Below are 20,800 nucleotides of genomic sequence, written 5' to 3'. Positions count from 1 at the left end.
GATAAATGAATCACATGACCTGTGCATGCGGGAGCAGAAAGCGCACAAACCTCACGGCGCAGATAAGCGTCACAAACACTAAAAAGTGCAAAAAAGTGACTTCCTAACCTTATATATTAATTTCATCTGATATTCACACTGATACAGCTCTTCCACAAGGCCTTACATTCCCTCTGTGGCCTCTGCAGCTGGACTATGTTTGAGTTGTATGAGTTATTCATTGAGAGAAAATTAAGCAGAGAAATAAACCAAACGTAGAAAAATAAGTTTTATTTAAGTCCAAATAAATTCAGTACAAGCACTCCATAAAAGCAAAGAGACCCCCCCTTCCCCTCCCTTCAGCAGACTTTTATTATAGGGGATTAGGTGGAACTTTTCAAAATAAAAGCCAGTCTGCCACTGTAAAAAGATCCAATCATCCAAATGCGACTGCGATGCAATTTCTCCTCTCTTCTGGAGAACTAAAGATAAAAATACAATTTCATTTCACTTTTTGCCAAACCAACGTTTATATTCCCAACTGCCAATACTCTTTAATTGCACAAACGGACTCTTTAATATGTATTTACAAAAATCATTTTATTGACTGGACTCAATAAAGCCTCAAATATCAATGGCAAGTATGTGTGTGAAGGTGGGAGGGTTGGGGGAGGTCGAAGCAAAACCAAGAGGGTGTCTAAAGAGATGCAAAGGAATGTAGGAAATGTTAGACTAACTGAAGACAAAACATCATTTTGTTTTGTGTGTACTAATGGATATAAAATATGCCACACAGCAAAAAAAACCCTGCCTTTAGTCATTTTATCTTAAAAGTTTTTCCCCTAAAAACAAGTGACAAAAAACTGCAGGTGGCTGAAAAAAACAATTGCTCTTTTCTCAAGAACTGAAAGTGGTGATATTGATTAATTTATGAACTTTCAATAAATGAGACTAGAAACTAGAAGGCACACAGAGGAGATGAGAATCTGCTGATGCTGATTATTTTACCCACGTTATACTTCCTGTTCCTTACATTTAAAAACAGACCCAAAAAACCCACTGAAATTAAAAACATACATTTATAATTCATGGTATTTTTTATTTTGTTCATCTAAAGGGAAAAAACTCATCATTGAAAAATCTCAACTCATCTTCAGTGATGTTCTTGTTCCTTGATCTGGCGTCAACCTTGTCCGTAAACTTCTTCAAAATCTGCTGTTTTTTTCTCAAAAATCCCGCCATCACACAAACAGGAAATAAAAACAAACTCTGTGGCTGGAGTAGGACAAGATCCTTTCACCTTGACACGAAGCCTCAGTTTTTTTTTCTTTTTAGCAGATGCAGTATTTTTAGACCACACACGACAAAGTGTTCAAATGGACATTTTTTGCAGTGTAGATCTGTACAACAGGGAAACAGGTTGGGAGGGATAAAAGCGACAGGAACCAAATTTCTCTCGGTCAGAGCCTCTCAGCGCTGTCGATCCCAGCGCCAGATCGAAGCATCATCGCACACCGCTATCAAAATGCTGCTGTCGCGGCTGAAGCTGGTTTGCCGGATGGCTGACATGCATTTCGGGAGTGTCAGCGTGGTGCACCTGGAGACCAGAAACACGACGGTTCGGGTTGTTTTAACGTTTGTGTGGTTCATTCTGTACTCAGCACGGAGAGTACAGGCGGCATGGCTGTCCACTCAAGAAAAGGTGCAAATTCTCGCAATTAAGAAACTGGAGACACAGCACTCACCAAATGGTCATTTATCACTGTGGTTTTGTTTTTCTAAGAGTTATTCTGCCAACACTGACAAAAAATTTTTTAAATCAGTGCAACTTAAGCTTGTTGGTGGTGTCAATCACACCCATAGTTCCCTGGGTCACTAAAGTGTCATGTAATGCTTCACTACACATCAGTTGGGTGTGAAACGTATAACATTACATTCATATTTTGAGGCATTAAGCCAACCTTCATCATCAGTGACAGGACACATAACCTGCCTGTCAACGAGGATTAAAACTGTGACTTATCTGTTTTGATTTAAAAAAAAAAAAAAACATTTCTTGCCTTCTATGGTGTGGACTTACTTTGCTTTATGAGGATCTTCCACTTCAAGGTCCCACACGTAAAGCTTCCCCACCTGGTTTCCCAAAGCCAGCATCTGTAAATCACCATCACAAAAGACACAATATGAGCAAAACTCTGTGGTGATTTCAGCACCATGACTACAGATGAAAAAACATATTAAGTTATCTAACCTTCTGCCAGAAGTCCATGGAGAAGCGCATGTACCAAATGTCACACTGGCTATAATCAAAGCGTCCCAGGATCGTCACATTCGACTCATTTGGCTTAATGTGATCGATGTCGTCCTCCATCTTTCCTGGTTTCCAGCACACGATGGCATTTTCACAAGACTGCAGTGAGACAGGAAAAGGAAATGAGAACAAAAACAATTAAAAAATCGCAACTAAACACAGGAAAGTTTTTTCCTTATTTCTAGAATGTTACCTTTTTATCAGACAAAGTTAATATTTATAATTAAACATATTTAACATCACAGATTTAGTATTCAGGCCATTTTAAGCATCATTACACTCACTAATAACTTGCCTTAGAGAGAATAAGGTCCCCCAGCCACCGCACACAGTCCACATAGTTTCTATGGATGTCTCGTGTTGAGAAGTCAGGGAAGTGAATTTTCTGTGAGACAAAAGGCCTGAAGGAAACACAAATCGAGTAAAAATGGATTCAAACAAGAAAAGCATCACCCCATGTTAGATTTATTTCTAAAAACTTTGGAGATTTGGCTGGTCAAAGAGTCTCCACAGGTAAAACAGGACATGGAAAGACCAAAAAACTATTTTGTATTTTGTACCTGTTGGTCTTTGAGGGGTTGTACTCATAAGATCCACGAATGGCTTTCTGCATTCTCTCTGAATTGATTCGCCAAAGTTTTAAGGAGTGGTCCATCCCACATGACATAATCTTTTCACCTAGGAGATCAAAATCCTAAAGTGAGACACAAAAAAGAGACAAATGAGGAAACAGTTTAAAAACCCTTTAAATAAAACATCTTCTTTAACCATACCTATTGATGGGACTACATAACCTGGAGTGATATGATCTGTATGGCCATTAATTCTTTATTTTTTATGATAATAATATTCTGAGATAAATGTGTTCCGTTTATCTGTTGGTTATTTAATTATGTGATACAATCTTGTTTACTTCCCCTCTTTACCCCTCAAGGAACATTTTTTTTTCCTGTGACCTAACAACAAAAGACTCTTTGAAAAGCCAGTTACTATCTGGGGTTTAAGCTTAATTCCAGGGGGCGTTGGTACAAGGTTTGATGTAACGACACTCACAGCGCTCAGGACTTCGTCTCGATGACCCTCCACACCACCAAATATCGCCACTAACGTGTCTGTCTGAATGTTCCATAGACGAAGGGCGTGATCTGAGGAAACAGGTACGAAATAAGCAATTAAAAACAAAAGAAGTCACCTTGTAAGTGCCATGAAAGAGTGGTTCATTTGTTTATAATTTATGCTGCCAGAGAGGTTACAGATTATTACTGTCAATCCATGTAGTTTCAGTCCTTTTATACAAGTAAAACTAAAGAGAAGAAAATCAAGTTAAACTACAGTCAAACTTTGCCAACACATGGCTTTAAGAGTAATTTCAACAAAGCTTAACATCTGTTGCTCTGTCACTTTGCACTGATTTAACAGCTACAATCATGAAAAACCATTAAATGTTTCCACTCAACATTCACTTGACGAAATAAAATATTAAACTTTGCTGTCAGTCCTTATCGGAGAAGCAAACCATGCTGTTTGCTTTTAACTCAAATTAAGGAAGCACCTGACAATCACGGGGTAATAAAAAAACTCCATCTATCTCTGCTGTCATAGGGTGATGTGAACAACTGTAACCTACCTCTTACCTGTCCCACAGTGAAGGTAACAATAAATCATGGGTGAGAGACATTTTCGGTGTTGAGATCAATAAAGCCGCCAAAGTCAATGCTATTACATCAGAAAACATATCACTTATTGGCTTTTCTATGTCATAGCTGAACTGTTTTTATATTGTATGATTATTATTGTCTGTTTTTACCTTTGCTGACCGACAGGAGAAGATTCGGATCCCTCGGGTGAAACTTGAGTTCATTGATGGCATTTCCATGACCTACATAATGCTGGGCGTAAAAAAAAAAAAAAGTGGAGTGTTGAACTGTGCAGAAAGAATACTTCACGTTTTTGATGCTTACATCTGAGCCATTTATGTTACACACACACATATATATATATATATATATATATATATATATATATATATATATATAACTGTGTGTGTCCAGAAAGAAAAGATTTGAGAGGTAACGTATTAAATGTACCTTGATGCACTGCATTGTGATGTGGTTGATCACCCGAATGATACCACGGGATCCGGCTACAGCCAGCAGGGGATGACTTGTGTTGGTGTCGTAGGTCCAGGCACACGTATAGAAGTTCTCCTCTGCCTTTGAACGCATGTAGTCAAAGAAATCACAAAAAAATTTCTCCCCGTGATCTTAATACTAACTTTTCCTGAAAGGTGGTTGTGTATCTCTATTACTTAAAATCCCCTGTTTTTACTGTGCCATGTCTTGCTGCTGTCAGCAGTACACGGCTTGTTTTTTTTTGTTTATCTTGTTCAAATGATTTCCAGAACATGACAAGTTAACTACATTTCTGTACAAACATTTTACCTTATCTGTAACTGTGTTTGGGGTTAGCTCAGGTGACAAGAAATTAAATACGTCTATGCTGGCGTTCTTCCTTCCAGGTTATACACATAATAAATGTTAAAAACAAAAGCAACCGGACTTTCTGTGTGTAAACTGTGATGAACAAATGACAAATGACAGCAAGGAAGGAGCTACTTTGCAAGGCACTTCAAGCAAGCGAAAGGATACATCTGCATCAACATAAGACTGCAAGAGTCTTATTTCTCCCTGAGAGTGACATTCATACAAAGTTACCTGGAGGAGAAAAGACACCACTGGTTAGTTATGGAACGACACAAAAATTTTTTTTTTTACTTAAAAAAATGTTATGCACGGCCAAGAACACAGGAGAGTACCGTATAGTATGTCAAACAAGAATGGGGTCATTTAGAAATACAACAGATAGAACTTGCAACCCAGGCAGCTCATCTTACCCTGTTACTCCCAACTGTGGCAAATACCAGCGGATCTCCCTCCTTGCTGTGCCAGTTAAACTGGACTCCAAACAGCGGCTGGCCATGGTCCTCCTGTGAAAACCACTAAGTTACTATCAACAACATTCGGAGGGTGAAATTAACCTGTCACACCTGACATTATGCTGCTTATTTAGCATTTCAGTGAAAATATGCTCGGCTGGTCCAACAGTTAAGATGGATTTTGTGATGAACCAATATTGAAACAGAAGTTTGTCAAAGTAAAATTTGGATGGGACCACAGCTTTTGAAAAAAAAAAAAAAAAGTACTGTGATGGTAATCCTATGGTAAAATGTCCAATAGTTTTTGCACATGCTGTTCAGGGTGGTGGATGTACATACCCTCAGACTGTTGACACATTTAAAAGAGTATCTGCACTTCTTGGACTTCCACTTCCCCTTGCCCCAGCTCTTTCTGCCCGGGGCGTTGGCAGTGTTCGTAGGTGTGTCTGGGCGCTCCGCATTAGTCCCACTCTCCACACTGACAGCATCGTCCTACAAAATCAAGGTGATGTATATACAGATCTGAAATGACCATTTAACCTGTAGTTTACCAGTTAAATACTTTGATATTTTAATGACAGACACAACAATAATTTGGTACCAGTATCTGTATGGTGTCCGGAGCTGTTTTAAAACATTTCTCAACATTTTTTACAAGGTGACAAGCAACACTGGACAAAGACCGTGATGTTTCATTTAATAATATGCCCAATAATCTGCACCACATCAATGCTTTTCTGTAACAGTCGTAATGCAGACAGCTCAACTCTTCTTAGCATCTTGTAAATGTATTTAACTGCAGAAGTTTCACCAAAAAGTTTGTTAAATTCTGCAGGTACCAACTTTGAAGCATTTAATTCTTGCACAAGACATTTAACATGAAACACCTACTTCTTATAAGTAACACGAGCTCAGAAGAGGTATATAGTCCTAACTACGACCAAAATGGCCCTCATATTATCAGCTTTTCCTGCTGGTGATAAGGCACCTTTCATTCACGTATCCCAAACTTATGCCTTTCCATTAACCCTTACGCCAACAGGTAATTTCCAATAACTCTAGCACAATGCACATTTCTATTAGCTGCTAGTGCTAACGCTAACTTAAGTTTACACGTGAATGGTTGTAGTCAGAGCCCAAAGAAAGTGGCATTTGAGTGTGTACGTAAAAGAGACAGTGAGTACATACTAAATGTATATAGCACATTCTGGAGATATTAAACGGGTTTACAGCTAATATCGGTTTTCGAGCAGCTGTCTGAATTCAGCCGGTATAGACGGACAAAGCTGCTAGCTAGCTTCTTTAGCTAGTCGGCTACTTTAGCACAATGCTATCTCGCCAAAGCCTAATTGTGGGTCACTTATAGCCTAAAAAACAACACGGTTTAATTTCTTACATTCTCGTCTCCTGATAAGTCTGGGTTACTGTTCTCGTCACTGCTTAGTTTTTGTTTTTTCGCCGGTATTTCTTTTCCCGCTTGAGAAGGGGACTCGGACATGTTCTTATTTTCCCTCATTTTGGTTCAAACTCCACCTTTTCCGCTCCGCCGCCGCAAGTGCTACCGGGTAATGTGGTTTGATTCGAGCCGGGGTTGTAGTTCAGCCAAATTCAGATGGAAAAATATCAAATACTTGCTGGTTACAGTTGCTTTCATTAGTTAAATATAACTTATAACGTTGGGCCATAGTTACTTTATCAGCATTTTATATTGTGTTTTAACATTTTGTCCAATAAAACCCTGTGCGAACAGCTAAATAATAGAAAATGCCATCAATTACAGCCTATGGTTGCAGCCCTAGTCCACCTAACACATGCAAAGATCAGTGACATTTTATTAGCACTAAACACCACAATAACCCATGAGTTAAGTGCCATTTTCAAAGGCATTAGATGCATTAAAGTACTAAATGTTAAGGAAATTAGTTAGGATTCAAACTACAGTAGCAATTTTCAGGTAAATTAAATTATAACCAGCATCCCTTGTCTTGTTTCAGTGGAAGCCCATATTATCTCTAAGCCACAAGGAATCACCTGTGCATGTGGGGCATTTAGCCAAAGTGAATGGGGGCCAAATGAAACATAAAAACATGCACATTTACATATGAATTTAATAATAAAAAAACAGTTTACAATCATAATATTCTCAGTCTCTCCAACATTATTATTCTGTGCACAGACATCAGCCATGGTGATAAAATGAGGTGGTTTCAGGACACAACCTAAAGCATCATCTCTGCATCCTCTAAGGAGGCTTCACTCATCTCCTCAGACAGCTCTTCATCCTCCTCCTCTTCCTTGTCCTCCTCAGCTGCTCTCTTTAAACCCCTCTGCTTCGACAGAGCCACAGCATAACGAATGTTATACATGTTAAAGTCACACCTGTACAGAGAAAATACACATTTATAGTTACTGACTTGGTTTGAATTTGGATGCCAACAGGGCCATATGTACTGTAACATGAAGAACTGTGGGTTTGTATAGCTAAAACGTTGAGACTTACAGTTTGGACAGGTTGTCAAAGTGTCTCTGGATGCTCTTCTGCAGCGCCTGGAGGGTGGGCAGTATGGATCCTGACCTGCACACCAAAGGACATCTGGTATAGTCACTCAGAATTACATGAAACGCACAAAATGCCATGAAATGTTAGTTTTACATCCAGTAAATTACAAATAAAACTGACTGTGTTGCCAGTCTGTGTCCACACTGGTGTTAGTGTTTCTGTTTACTTAAAATCATTCTCCAGGTCCTGCACAATTTAAAACAAACTCATAGAAAAGGTAATAAGGGGCCGGGAGCAGACCTGTTCTTGAGTTTCTGTCCGTGCAGCATGAGCAGGCTCTGGGCCCAGGTCATGTAGAACTGCAGGTGACTGGACTTCTCCAAACATGCCGCCACAAATCCCAGCAGCTTTTCCACGTAAATGTCAGGTAGAGAGCCACAAACCACTGGGACTGGAGGACAAACACAGACGAGCCGGATCTTTCAGGCGTTTTCAGCTTTATAGTGAATTAAATTCATAGCCAGTCATGTAAAATTCACTGTGTTGTCTGATGGATGGTTCACTCACTCTGCTCATGTGGCACCGTTTCCAACACCTCCTGCTTCAAGGCCTTTTCGTTGAGTCTGAACGCCAGGACGATGGCCGATGCCCACTCCTGAAGCCTCAGCTGCTTGCGTATGCTGGCCGGCGTCACGTCCAGGTCGAGGTCGTAGGGGTCAAACACCATAGACCCGTCAAGAGAGTAGACCAGCAGACCCTCGGTGGTGGTGGCCGCCCAGCTACGACCTGAAAGAACATGGAATGAATGAATTTTCCTCTAATAATGGCAACTTCTCTGCAGGGGAAATATTTTTCTCAGCTGTCACCTACCAGTGGGGGAGAACCGCAGCGAGCTGACTCTGATCTCTGGTTTGAAGTGTCGAGAACTCATGTCGCCTTTAAACACATGCAGAGAGAAAAATACTTACTGGTTATATGGAGAAAAACCTGCAGTGAGAACATCGAGTGAAGTCTGGCAGAAACATCAGGGAATAAGAGAAGATCAAGTAACAACACAGGTGACTTTAATCAACCATTTTTTTTGGAAATTTACCAATTAATATAAAAACTGATGTGCTGTCAAATCTCCACAAATGAGTCTTATACATTATGATAACTGGTCTGAGGCAGTGAAGGCAGAGTGGTACCTCTCCTGACTCCAGGGAGGCTGATGTTGACCCCGTCTCCGTCCCCAGCTCCCTCATCCACCAGAGCCAGGCTGCCGAACTCTGTCATTTTCCGCCTGTCCAGGAACTCCTGAAGGTAAAGAGACACGTCAACGTGAATAAGATAACAGGGTTCCCATACTAGTTATGGGCATTAAATTCAATTATCTGTGACTGAACTGATTCTAAGACTGTACCTCCATGGCGTCGAAGGACAAGTTGCAGGAGATTTCAAACTTCTTCATGAGCATCTGCTCCTTGATGTTGTAGATGCAGACAAACTTGGACTGACCTCCTGCCAAAATAGACTCCCCATCCGCAGAGTAGCACAGACACGTAAAGGACCTTAATGGAAAAACAAATATAACACACAACCTGAACCAGAGGAAACAAACTGAGAGACAGCTGGAGACTGATGGTGTGGTTCTTGTCCACTCACTTGCCCTTGGCGGACTGCTTGGCTGTGATTTTATCCGTCTCTTTACGGCCCATGTCCAGGTCGTGGCGTCCAGCCACGGAGCCGGTTTGTGTGGCTGTCTGGGGGTTCCAGAAAGTGATCTCCCCGTTCAGAGTGGCCACGGCCAACTCCTGACCATCAGGGCGGTAAGTGACCGCCAAACCTGAGGGAAAAAAACCCACAGTGAGTGCAGTTAGTTAATTAATCATGTCTAAATCTGTTATATTTACACCAACGTATCACAAGAATCGGTGACTGATCTTAGTTCAGTCACCATTTGTGAGTCTAGGGACAGTTCACTTTAAATCTTTCCAACTCTGGTGCCCCTTAGTGGTTGCACTGGGGATTGTCCACTCAATCTTTATTTACCATCAGAGGTGAGGGGAAGTGTTTCCTTGACCTGCCAGCTGTCCAACATGTCCCACAGCCGGATGGTGCGATCCCACGAGGAGCTGGCCAAGATGGACTGGACTGGACTGAAACACAAGCAGCTGACTGGACCCTCATGACCCCCAAGAACCTAATTAATCATAGGGAGGAAGGAGATGAGGCATCACAGCTGTTAAATACACTGTATAAAACATACTAACATTATAAAGAGGAAATATAATTGTGACTAAAGAGTTTAAATATATGTAATAGTGTGAATACCTCCAGCAGTCTGCCTGTCTGCATGGACCAGATGAAGATCTCAAAGGAGTCCTGAGCTCCTGCGCTCACCAGCTCTCCACTGCTGTCGACTGCGAGGGAGGAAAACTGTGCAGGCCGCGGTGACGTGAACGTCCGGAAGTTTCGGTACCTGTAAATAAACACAAACACGTTCAACACATGCACTGTGTGCGAAACACAAATCCATATTCTCGCTCTCTTTTGTTTTTGCTGGAAGTGAACCAGCTTTGCTCTAAGTTCACCTGTGCAGGTCAAACGCTCTGACCGTCCCATCCAGAGAAGCGCTGACGACGACAAAGCCGCTGGAGGTGAAGGTGACGTTGGTGATGCTGCTGGTGTGCTCTGTGAAGGTGACGAAGCAAAGTCCGCTGTTGCTGTTCCACACTTTGACCTGAGGGAGAAAAAAAAACACAGCCTTCAGATATATAAACACTTTGATACTCACAGCTTTAGCACAGGCGCTGGTCCAAGAACGTTTGACTGCTTTGTGTAGGTTTGAATCAACATTAGAATTTTATCACTGTTCATCATCGTTGTCTGGTTCATGAAAATACCAGGTATCCATGAGTCTCCTATCACAAAACATCCTTTATACAACTTTAGGTTATTGCTCCCCAAGTAAATATCATAATACCTGAAATGACAGTGGAGAAGAAGAAGATGTGAAGCACTCACTTTGCCATCGTCCCCTCCTGTTGCCATGTACTGTCCGTCTGGTGAGTAGGCCATTGAGGCCATGTTGTTGAAGTGTCCCTGCTGCTTGAAGACGTACGACTCGCTCTGCCACTCCCACACCAGCAGCTGACCCATCCCTGAAACAAACAAGGTCCCACAAAACACACAAAATACAATCAAGACAAATCAGTTAGCTGCACCTGCTGCAACAGAAAACCACGAATCCATCCTGACCTCTTACCTGAGCACCCAAAGCCGATCCAGTCTCCAGAGCTGTTTATGGCAACTGAAGCAATTCTCCGGTCTGAAATACTGAAGGGAGAAACATTCAGAGAGTCACATAAGATAACAGAGTTCAAATGGGAAAACCCCGTCAGTCCTGTCCTATCTAATGATGTTATAATCCCATTTTAACTTTTGTCTCCTATTTTCTCTCTACAGCACACTGATAGGAGCACTTCTTAAACAAAAAGCTTACTTTTCTCTCACCTCAGGGAATGAATAAGGTTGAATTCTGGGAGTTCGTGCAGGTGGAAGATACCAGACGCAAAACCAGTGACCAGGATGTGAGTCGGCTTGTGAAAGGTGGCAGCAGTCAGGTTGTTAAAATCCCCCTCCTTGTTGAAGAAGTGTCTACAAGAGAAGGGAAAAAAGGAAATATAGCAATGAGACACCAGCTCAAAGCTACAGCACACGCTGGTTTTCATTACAAATGCTGATACAGCTGTTACAGTTTCAGAGCAGCCAAGGGACAAATGAACCTGCACTTTGTAAAGTCAGCAGCTTAATGGAGAGCCAGATAATTACCACTCACACTGTCAAGGTCTGAGTGTTACAGTGTTTTTTGGAAGGACTTCTGGTCGTGACTGAGCATCGTTATGTGGTTTTTAGGTTTGACAGAAAGAACTTGACAACCTAAACATACAGAAACCAAACTAAGTACAATACAGTATGGGATAAATGTAAATAAGAGGGGTTGTAAAAATAATATTAAATCATTTACTGTCTAAGACATTTCTGAAGCTTTAATGCTGCAACGCTGGATATATTGGATTTTATTGGATTATTGCAAAGCGTGTCCACTTACATTTACCAAAAAATGAAGAAGTAATTTCATTAACAAAATCAACCAAAACTGAACAAAAAATGAAAAGGTTTCTTACTTGCTTCTCTGCTTGTAACGAACGTTCTTCGTCGTCTTCTCTTTGGGAGCTTCAGCTTTCCCTCTGATGACCTCTCCCTCCTCTCCCTCCTCTCCCTCTAGCCTCTCCTCCTCCTCCTCTTCTTCCCCCTGTCTCGGTGTCTTGGGTTTGTCCCGGCTCTTCCTCAGGACGAGGCCATCCAACTCGGTGTCGCTCTCCCAGATGCACAGCGTACCATCCTGACTCACCGTGTACAGCTGGAAACACAGGATAAACACACAGGGTTACATTCAGAAGTTTGCCAGGGTCTCTGTATCAACATTGTCTTTTGGATGTTTAAGCAAAACCACATTTGTACTTTCAGCCTGAATCATAACGTCACAGAAGGCAGAAATAAACTCACATCCAGGCTGTCCTTCTCAAAGAAACTGCCGACGATCACATCCTTGTGTCCACCCAGGGAGTAGTAGATGAGGTTGGCCCAGCGCTCTGCACCAAACACCCACGTCGACATGTCTTTGCTGCCCACCACAAAACACCTGAAGCCAAACGTCACAACCGCCATTTATGATGATTCGTCTTTTCTCAGTTACAGGTGTCTTGTTCACTTTTATGTCCAGCAAACTGCTTAACTTTTACTCACTTGGAGTCGTCGGTCCAGTCGATGCAGGTGGTTTCATCGTAGGGGCCGTAGTAGCTTTTATCCAACACAAAGGCGTTAAACTCCCGCTGTTTCCCAGGAGCATGGTACATCAGAGCTACGTTCTCCTTCGTAACAACAAATTTCCTGAGAGGGACAAATAATGTTTCTTAGGATTTCATTAAATGAGTAATTGTTAATATGATCTTTTCTATTCTGATTGATTCAAAGAATAAGGAAAAGGAAATGATTTAAACGCCTTATGTTTGACGTGTAGTGATGCGTCTGCTGCAACTTTTACAGAAAAATCATCTGAGCTGAAAAAAGTAACGACCACTCTTCAATAGCAGGTGCTGATTTTTTGTTCCAGGTCAAAGGTCGAGCTGTTTACCTGCCGTCAGGAGAGAAACGGATGCTGTTGACAGGCTTGTGAAAGTGGAAATGATGGAGGATGGCTCGGGTGACGAGACTGACCAACAGCGCTGCGCCATCTGTATGAGACATGAACATGAACACACACAGACACATTTGGATTTTTGCAGTTTTAACTCCTTCTTATTAGATATCACAAGAGAAAAAGTTCAGTGGAGCCTCTTACCTTCATCTACTATGACAGCTAAGTTTCCATCAGGAGAGAGACCCACACACGTTATGTTCTTTGTGGTGGAGACAGGTAACGTCTCAGATGTGTTGCTTGAAGACAAAAAAAGAAAATGTTCAGTCTTGCTTTGTTTTACGTCTTAAATTCAACTTCAATTTTCAAGATATTGTGCATTAAAAAAGGAGAGGTTTATTTTGCCCATTTGAAAACAAGCTTAGGTTGTGTTAACACAAAAACTCAATGAATACAGTGACATGTATAATCTTGATGTGCAGGCAAAGGATTGTGCACAACATTTATTCTGTTTACTGTTGGTGACTTACTTCTTCAGGTCGAAGACTGAGATTCTGTTTCCAACCGGACTGATCACAGCGTTGCCATCTTTAGAGAAATTCAGATTTCCCTGGCGGTAGACTGCTCCGAGCAGATTGGAAAACTACAAACAATGCAGAGTGGTTTTATTTATTTATTTATTTGTTGCTTTAGTGGAGGACAGTCACAGAAAACACACCTTAATATCAATAAAGTCATGAACCAAACGCTGTTTTAACCGAATTTAAGTGTGAATGTTACCATTTTACAGTAGTAGTCTGAAATGTGCTGCGTGGTTTGTACCGCTGAGGCTATGAAATGATGCAAATAAGTAATAAATAATAATTTAGCAATTTTTGAATGAAATTTGGTCTGACGTTGTCTCCCGTGCACTTAATGTTGCGACATTCCCAGTTTAGCTAACAGCGGCGTACTTACCCTATAAGCAAACTTCATTTTAATAAATATTCCTTAAACTTTGTGCATTTATCTTCTTCTTAAATCTTTAAACATCCCCGTACAAATAAAAATATGAGGTTCCTGCTACACATGCTTCTTCCTCCACACGTGTTTGCGTTTTGTTGACACTCGGAGCATCCGGCTCGAGTTGAGTAAAGACATGAAGCAATGCGCCCTCTAGCTGCAGGGAGGGTGAAGGAGTCTTTTTCTCACCAGCACTCGGTCATGCAGGATATTGTTTACAAGATCACATCAGGGAGGATGTTCATGCTTTCCAAGATAAGGAGGCAACCACATTTGAGTTGTGAAGTAAGAATTTACTGAGTGTCATGTCAGCTTTCTGTGTGAGTCTTCAAATAGTGTTATTAGTGATTTTGATCACAGTTTAATTAATGTAAGGCTATAATTCCAAAACCATGGGAAGTCAGAAATGACCCGCTCAGAATAAATGTCACACTTGGAACGGATCAAAACCAGGTCATCCTTTCCAGTTGTCCTTCCCTCGCTGGCCTACACACGATCCCCCTGTCCATTTTTAATACTGTCACTGAATAATTCATCGTCTGGCAGCCACTGAGCAAACACAGCACACGTGTGGAGATGAGCTGGTGCCAAAGGTAAACTGAAAGCGATACTGTACATTACACCACAAAGTGAGAGATGACACCAAGTTTATATTTACATCTTTTACTGGGACAGTTGGCTGTTGCTGAAGTAATGGCTCAAGATGTTTAAACTGTCACGGATGTTTAGATACTTTGCAAAAGGACAAGTCCAGTTTTCGGGATTTTTATTTGAAATACTTCAAGACTAAACATCTGAAAATCAACATGGTAAACAGTTACACTTGTACCATCTAGTACCACCAGAAAAAAAAAACAACCTACGAACAAAGCTGCTCCCATGTGTGAGCATTTCTCTTTTTCACCTAAGCGTTTTGTGCCAAAGGTCAAAACAAGGCACCACGTGCAGGCGGACATATTTTTGGCCTCCAGCTGAGCACTCCAGGCAGCCGTAGACAGTTTCCCGCCTCTGGTTGCCCATGCCGCACAGCGCACAGGGGCCCTTGGGGATGTTGTGTTTGAGGAGGTTGACCCGTGTGTGGGTGCTTTCCCTCAGGTAGGCGGTGGACACGTCCGTCATGCTGGCGGCTTTCTCGTAGTAGTCGGTCACCATGTCGTCCATGTAGGTGTCAGAGTGAGTGAGCTCCTCAAATGTTCGGTCATCTGCACAGGAGTTGGATAAAGCATAAAGCAAGTATAACAAAAAAAAATAGCTGTAAAATAACTGTTTACTATGAAGTAGAGATCATTCCTGTACCTGCCCTGAAGGGGTTTCCGTAGATGATCCCAGACAGGAACCGGCGCAGTCGACCCATGGAGAAGCGACCGATGAAGCCGCCAAATTGCTCCCTGATCTGCTCCCGCTCAAATCCCCCTTCAGACTCTGGGCCTACACAAATATCTGACACAGAGGAAGAAAATATCACAAAACAACTTTCGTGTTCACCCAGGTGCTGTGAATCTAATTTAATTTAGGCAGCAGTGGAGGTGTGTTTTCATCCACAGTGCAGTTTATCACTGCAACTAATGTTTTTATTGTTAAAATATCAGAGGAACTTCCCAGTGGCCAATGCCACTAAAAAACACAGAAGCTTGGCCAGTATGGGGATTGAACCCATGACCTTGGCGTTATTAGCACCACGCTCTAACCATCTGAGCTAACCGGCCAGTAGCACAGCAGCTTTAAAGGCAGTAAACTGAAAATCAAAATGCTTCAGTCAGACATTAAATATTCTTTAAGAGCTTCAGCCTAAGTTGCAGCTGTCAGATAAATGTAGTTCTAAGATAATAATTTATTATTATTTGACACTCTTCAAATCTATTAAATCTTTCCATCAGTGGATCCTAAAAACTGACCACCATGTGGGTTGAACTCACAATCTTTGCATTAAAAACACCACTTGCAAACCATATGAGCTAAACAGCCAACTCTACAGACACTTTAGTGAGCTTGCTCAACATGTAAGAGGTTGTGGCATTAGTCATTATATTTGTTTCTATGGAGCAAAATGTGCATCATGTTTTTGGACTTCCCATCAAACCTAAACCCACAACCATAGCAGCTCATAACTCTCCTGAACAACCCACAAGGAGAGTGATTGTGCCACACTTCAACCACGAAGGGACTCGAACCCTCAATCTTCTGATCCGAAGTCAGACGCCTTGTCCATTAGGCCACGTGGTCACACACACCCCTTTGGTCTACTATTGCAAATCCACAAAAGCTTTCAAAATCAAACACTTCAAACTCATGTAGCAAATGCGACTGAGTTCAACATTTTCAAAGACTGCAAAGCAATCAAAAGCTGTGGCCCTGTAATTTCAGGCCATAAGACACGATGGCACGACTCCAGTGAAAGAAATGATCAATTTTCAGGTTTAAAGGTGCAGAAATTGCTCTGACTCCTTCCATTTAAGATAAGAATGCATGGCATGAAGCTTTGAATGCTGAACAGCCTCAGGTGTTAACCACAACTAATATACACCCACACAACATTTCATGTGGGGCACAGCTTTTAACCATAAAAGGATTCAGACCTTTAATTTTCTTAGAATCTCCTTATCCTTTAAGTGCTCTGCTGACTTTCATCTCAGCTTTGTGGGTAGAGGATTAAAGTCGGAGTCAGTTAAACTGAGCTCTATATTTACTTTACTTTTACTGGAAAATATAGCATGAAGTGTGTGATAGAAGTTGAAGAAAGAGCAGTATATGAAGAGCTGAAAACACTTCCAGGCTCATCAAACTCAGGTGAAGAACGACACACGACCTGTACAGGTAGAGATTTATGTTAGTCCAAAAAACTGTCTGTGTGGGTGTTTGATGATCCTAAATCAGAGGCAGCCTCCTTACCAAGCCGCCCGTCCATTCGAATGAACAGCTCACAGATGCTGAAGGCGATGGTGGTGTGAGCCGGGATGACGATGGCCTTGTCTCGACCTTTCGGGTTTCTGCCGTCGTCGATCTGAAACTGCAGCAGGGCAGAGAGCTGAGCGATGCAGACTTAGGGGTCCAGTAAAGGAAAGATGAAGCATCTCAGAGCTGATGTTGATAAATTTAAACATCGTGCTTTGTCCACAACTCAAAGACAGTGTTTCTGTTTTTATTGTAATTAAGTTGAGTTTAGGCCTCTATGGACTTGTGCGTTTACCCTCATGGTCGTCCCTCTCATTCCAGCGTGGACGGTCAGAGAGCACTGACGTGTGGTGCGGATGCTTTCCACAACAACACAGAGGACACTTCGCCTGCTCCCTCTTGACTGACGAACCAGGCAGTGGTCCAGGTCCACTTTCCTGAAAGACCCAGAAGACGAACTCGTTGTTTGGTTGTGATTAACCAACATTTCCAAACACAACACCTACAGTCTATTGTCTGTACACCTTGCATTGTGCTCTTGTATGTAACTCCTCTATGTGTGCCAGTGTAGGATAACACAATCATTTATTCATCCTTACAGGGAAACCCTCTTCTCACATTCCCTCTGTCACGAAGAGGTCAGAGGTCAGACATCACTGTATATCTGTCAGGTTTACATTCAGAATAATGTGTTTCAGAAAAATCAGCTCATGACAGTTGAGTCGTCTCTTTTTAAAAAGATTAATAATGCATTAAATATATTATATATCATTTCACTTAATAATTAATAAAGCATTGCCTTGATACTTAATATAATCAGCCTTAAGCGACACCACGATGATGATGATGCTTTGACACCCAGCAGATCAAGATAAGAGCTGGAGCAGCTGCTGAAAGCCCCACCAGCACACAGCATGCTGGGGATACCTGGAGTTGAGCTCCCGCAGTAACGTGGGCACCTCCAGCTCGTGTTTGGTCACGATGCCGAAGGAGGCTTTGACGGCCACGGAGTCTGAGCCGCTGATGTTGAACCCAACATCGTTGATAATGTGGTTTCCCAAGCGACCGTTAAGGGCCAGGTCAGATTTGTCCTCGTAGTTAAGGAGCTGATAAGAAGAGACTCCTGGAAAAGACAGAGGTGTAAGTGATGCAGGGAAATATGCCATGTGATATGCTTCTTTATACTTACTTACTTTACAAATATCTACAAATATGAGGTTTAGAAATGAATCAAAATTAGCTCTACTACAGCCAGCCACAACAGTAATATATTGCTCTCAGTGCAAATATCAGATAAGTTGATTTAGAGCTGGAACAAGCTAATTCAGATTATTTATGATCCTGTCAGATGATGAGAAGTAAATGTTTTACCTGCTGTGATCTCCTTCTCCCCTACCAGGATGTCTTTCAGTGAGAAAGGGGTCGAGGCGTACTTGTTCTTCTTCCAGAAATGCCTCTTCCTCTTCCTGGTGACCAGGCTGAGGGGCTGGTAGCGGTCTGCCTCGCTCAGGCTGGGGACGGGGATCAACCTCCCAGTGTCTCCAACCTGCTTCACAAAGTTCTTAGTGGCGGCAGCAAACATTTCGAGTGATGCATGAGTCTTAAACCAGGTTAAAAAAAAAAAAATGTATTCCTCTTTACAAAATCCACCTCCAAAGAAAACGACAGAGTCACACACACTGCTGGGCCCTGTTTGCTGGTCTTTTTGCTGATCAGTACTCTTTCAATGGAGAGGCTAATTCGGGAGTGTTCTTTCTGACTCGTGAAATGTTAAATAATGCAGATGGTGTGTAAGAGAATATGGGACCAGGTGTGTGTTAACCTGGTCACCGCGGGCCTGCTGCTTCCTGTCATGTGATAAATGAGTTTTCTTACACATTTTACCAACACGTGACTTTTGTGGTGGTTGTTCTATCTGTGTTTGGTTTCGAAGACACCCAGAATGATTATAAAAAGTCACACAGTGATGGAATAATTATAATAAATTACAGGAATTAAACCAATTACAAAAGATGAACTATGAAGAAACTGGCTTTCAAATGTAAGCTTGAAAAGCAGCCTGGGTTATATATATTTTTTAGGGATGTTTGTGGTTTTTGTAACATCAAATGCTTTTTCATTGCAGCTTTTCTTTTTAAGTTTGGATAATGTCCACCTTTCTGACTGGCGGTCTCTACTCTACAGTGTGTGTGTCCTACATGCGTGACCATGGGCTGATCTCTCCTGTGGTTACACTGCTGTCTGAGTCTATACATCCAGAAATAGCCTGTATGTTGGAAGGTTTTAAAAACCACATGTAAGAAACTTTTTTACCACAGGAGCAGAGGTCAATATTAGTTTCCTATACAATACACTCCCTGTAATTTTCACTTCTTGGCCAAAGGAGGTCATGTCATTGCTTGAATATATGATTGAAGGATAAAAAAAAAAAAAAAAACAATCCTTCTGTAATTCATTCTCAAACCACGCAGCCTTGTCTGCCACTTTAAATTTCTTGAGTTCCCACTGTACATAATGTTAGAGTGAATCTCAGCCGAATCCCCACCAGAAGTAATCTAGCTAAAAAGTTTTTAAGCTTTTGCAGGAGGTCATCAGCAACTCACCATCAGTGAGTTCAGTTTTTAAAGATGAATCTACAGGTGGCTGATAATAGTCTCATGATGTCTGTGTATATAACTTCTCTGTTTGCAGAGCAGCAGTGATGAATTTTTGATGAATTTTGATTTAAAACAAAAAAAAGAGTGAACCAGGAGCAAAAAAACAGGGGAAGTGAGCCAGAATCACATAGAAGCCAAGACCAAACAACAGAGTCCAAGTACAGTTTGTGGACCAGCTTGAGGTCCTACATTCCTGACAGGAAGTCCAATCCCTACATGATGTCTACTGACAACTGATTACAATAATCTACAATGACATGCTTAGTGTCTCCGGAGGAAATCCAAAGAGAAACACTGGGTGTTTCAGAGACTGACACCTGTGACCTTTGCTTAAAAGCATATGCTCCTCAACAACCAGTTCATCACACTGCATAAAAACTACCAATGTGCAGAAGCTGACCTCTGATCTGATGGAGGAACTGTCTTCCCATCTGCTTCGGTCTCTGTCCCCTGTGGCTCTGCCCCGCTCCTTAATGGGAAATCAGTCTGTTCTTCAAGCACCTCAAACACTTCCTGACTTGTTCTGCAAAGGAAACAACTGAAATCCACTTCATCCACTGACAGAAACGTCACCTTAAGGAGGCTTTGATAACTCAGCTCAAGCTAAAATCACATGATAGATTAAAGTGTTCTGTGTACGAATCACTAGTGGAGACGACTGCAAAGATTTCATGCTGTTTGTTTTGTTCTCCACCTCCGGGACATCGCCTCAGGGATCCACGGTTCTGCTTGATGCACCGAGTTGGCAGAGCTTTGAGCTGGAAAACACATCAGATGAGTGTAACATGCACATTGTAAAGCGCTCAAGCTGGAGCGCACAGATGTAAGTCAGTGAGTCGAATTTCAGGTAGATAGCAACATAAACAGAAAGAGTTATAAACACTTCATTCATAATCCACCAAAAAATACAAATAAATCCTCTGATATTCCCAAAAATATGCAAGAATAGAGGTTCAAATAACAACACAAATTTTAAAAGCTTGCAAAAAGGAGATTCTGCAAATTTGACTCATGAACTTAAAATTGAGCAACTGATGATTGAATTTATGTTTAGTGTAAGTGTATGTTATGTTATGTTAAGTTATAACCAGCTTAGCTTAGCATAAAGACTGGAACCAAGGGGTAACAGCCTGCATGGCTCAGTCCAAAGGCAACACAAAGCATTTGTGGATGATTTAATGATGGATTGTAAAAGATGGCCACGTTTTTATAGTCTTTTTATTTGTAATTATGGAACATGAATCATCAAAAATGTTTTTTTTTTGCTCTGAAAACTAATAATATATAGTAATAATATGCAAAAGCAACAAGAAAGAAATGCCTGACTTAAACTTAAAAATCA

At 41.5% G+C, this 20,800-nt stretch overlaps 3 protein-coding genes and 2 non-coding genes across 5 annotated transcripts; all 5 read right to left on the bottom strand.

Annotated features, from left to right (window-relative positions):
- Window positions 1–255: 255 nt before the first annotated feature.
- eed (embryonic ectoderm development) lies at window positions 256–6,757 on the bottom strand. Its single transcript, XM_041032777.1, has 12 exons — window positions 6,622–6,757; window positions 5,565–5,717; window positions 5,184–5,276; window positions 4,939–5,004; window positions 4,378–4,503; window positions 4,098–4,179; window positions 3,344–3,435; window positions 2,851–2,984; window positions 2,586–2,691; window positions 2,231–2,389; window positions 2,060–2,133; window positions 256–1,576 (listed from the first exon to the last, which is right to left on the bottom strand). The coding sequence occupies exons 1-12, from the start codon at window positions 6,739–6,741 to the stop codon at window positions 1,450–1,452; spliced, it is 1,332 nt and encodes a 443-aa protein (XP_040888711.1). The 5' UTR covers window positions 6,742–6,757; the 3' UTR covers window positions 256–1,449.
- Window positions 6,758–7,315: 558 nt separating this feature from the next.
- pwp2h (PWP2 small subunit processome component) lies at window positions 7,316–14,002 on the bottom strand. The gene is made up of 21 exons (XM_041032814.1): window positions 13,865–14,002; window positions 13,438–13,550; window positions 13,112–13,206; window positions 12,905–13,004; window positions 12,517–12,660; window positions 12,277–12,412; window positions 11,895–12,130; window positions 11,221–11,364; window positions 10,973–11,043; window positions 10,732–10,868; window positions 10,299–10,447; window positions 10,039–10,186; window positions 9,757–9,907; window positions 9,370–9,550; window positions 9,128–9,275; window positions 8,913–9,021; window positions 8,596–8,661; window positions 8,293–8,511; window positions 8,026–8,176; window positions 7,726–7,800; window positions 7,316–7,604 (listed from the first exon to the last, which is right to left on the bottom strand). The coding sequence occupies exons 1-21, from the start codon at window positions 13,880–13,882 to the stop codon at window positions 7,445–7,447; spliced, it is 2,751 nt and encodes a 916-aa protein (XP_040888748.1). The 5' UTR covers window positions 13,883–14,002; the 3' UTR covers window positions 7,316–7,444.
- Window positions 14,003–14,809: 807 nt separating this feature from the next.
- Window positions 14,810–18,383, bottom strand: pjvk (pejvakin). The gene is made up of 6 exons (XM_041032672.1): window positions 18,173–18,383; window positions 17,729–17,924; window positions 17,097–17,238; window positions 16,799–16,916; window positions 15,307–15,349; window positions 14,810–15,161 (listed from the first exon to the last, which is right to left on the bottom strand). Exons 1-6 carry the CDS (start codon window positions 18,381–18,383, stop codon window positions 14,810–14,812), a joined length of 1,062 nt encoding a protein of 353 aa, XP_040888606.1.
- Window positions 15,542–15,615, bottom strand: trnai-aau. The gene has a single exon. It is a non-coding gene; the product is annotated as a tRNA-Ile (tRNA).
- Window positions 16,060–16,132, bottom strand: trnar-ucg. Its single transcript has one exon. It is a non-coding gene; the product is annotated as a tRNA-Arg (tRNA).
- Window positions 18,384–20,800: the final 2,417 nt, after the last annotated feature.

The sequence above is a fragment of the Toxotes jaculatrix genome, chromosome 24 (genome assembly GCF_017976425.1).
Source record: "Toxotes jaculatrix isolate fToxJac2 chromosome 24, fToxJac2.pri, whole genome shotgun sequence".
Classification (NCBI taxonomy): domain Eukaryota; kingdom Metazoa; phylum Chordata; class Actinopteri; family Toxotidae; genus Toxotes; species Toxotes jaculatrix.
The sequence above is the reverse complement of the archived record's forward strand: the minus strand, read 5'-3'. Positions and strand labels throughout refer to the sequence as shown.

What these genes read in the sequence shown, in the direction of transcription:
- eed (XM_041032777.1), bottom strand. Translation starts at nt 6,741, where the DNA reads ATGAGGGAAAATAAGAACATGTCCGAGTCCCCTTCTCAAGCGGGAAAA. An exon ending in AATGTGTCAACAGTCTGAGG is followed by an intron (nt 5,277 to 5,564) that starts GTATGTACATCC and finishes TGGTTTTCACAG; the next exon opens with GAGGACCATGGCCAGCCGCT. An exon ending in AACCCCTCAAAGACCAACAG is followed by an intron (nt 2,692 to 2,850) that starts GTACAAAATACA and finishes TGTTTCCTTCAG; the next exon opens with GCCTTTTGTCTCACAGAAAA.
- pwp2h (XM_041032814.1), bottom strand. An exon ending in AGAGCGTTTGACCTGCACAG is followed by an intron (nt 10,187 to 10,298) that starts GTGAACTTAGAG and finishes GTTTATTTACAG; the next exon opens with GTACCGAAACTTCCGGACGT. An exon ending in TTTGACAACCTGTCCAAACT is followed by an intron (nt 7,605 to 7,725) that starts GTAAGTCTCAAC and finishes TTCTCTGTACAG; the next exon opens with GTGTGACTTTAACATGTATA.
- pjvk (XM_041032672.1), bottom strand. Translation starts at nt 18,383, where the DNA reads ATGTTTGCTGCCGCCACTAAGAACTTTGTGAAGCAGGTTGGAGACACT. An exon ending in GGAGAAGGAGATCACAGCAG is followed by an intron (nt 17,925 to 18,172) that starts GTAAAACATTTA and finishes TGTCTTTTCCAG; the next exon opens with GAGTCTCTTCTTATCAGCTC. An exon ending in TCGAATGGACGGGCGGCTTG is followed by an intron (nt 15,350 to 16,798) that starts GTAAGGAGGCTG and finishes CCTCTGTGTCAG; the next exon opens with ATATTTGTGTAGGCCCAGAG.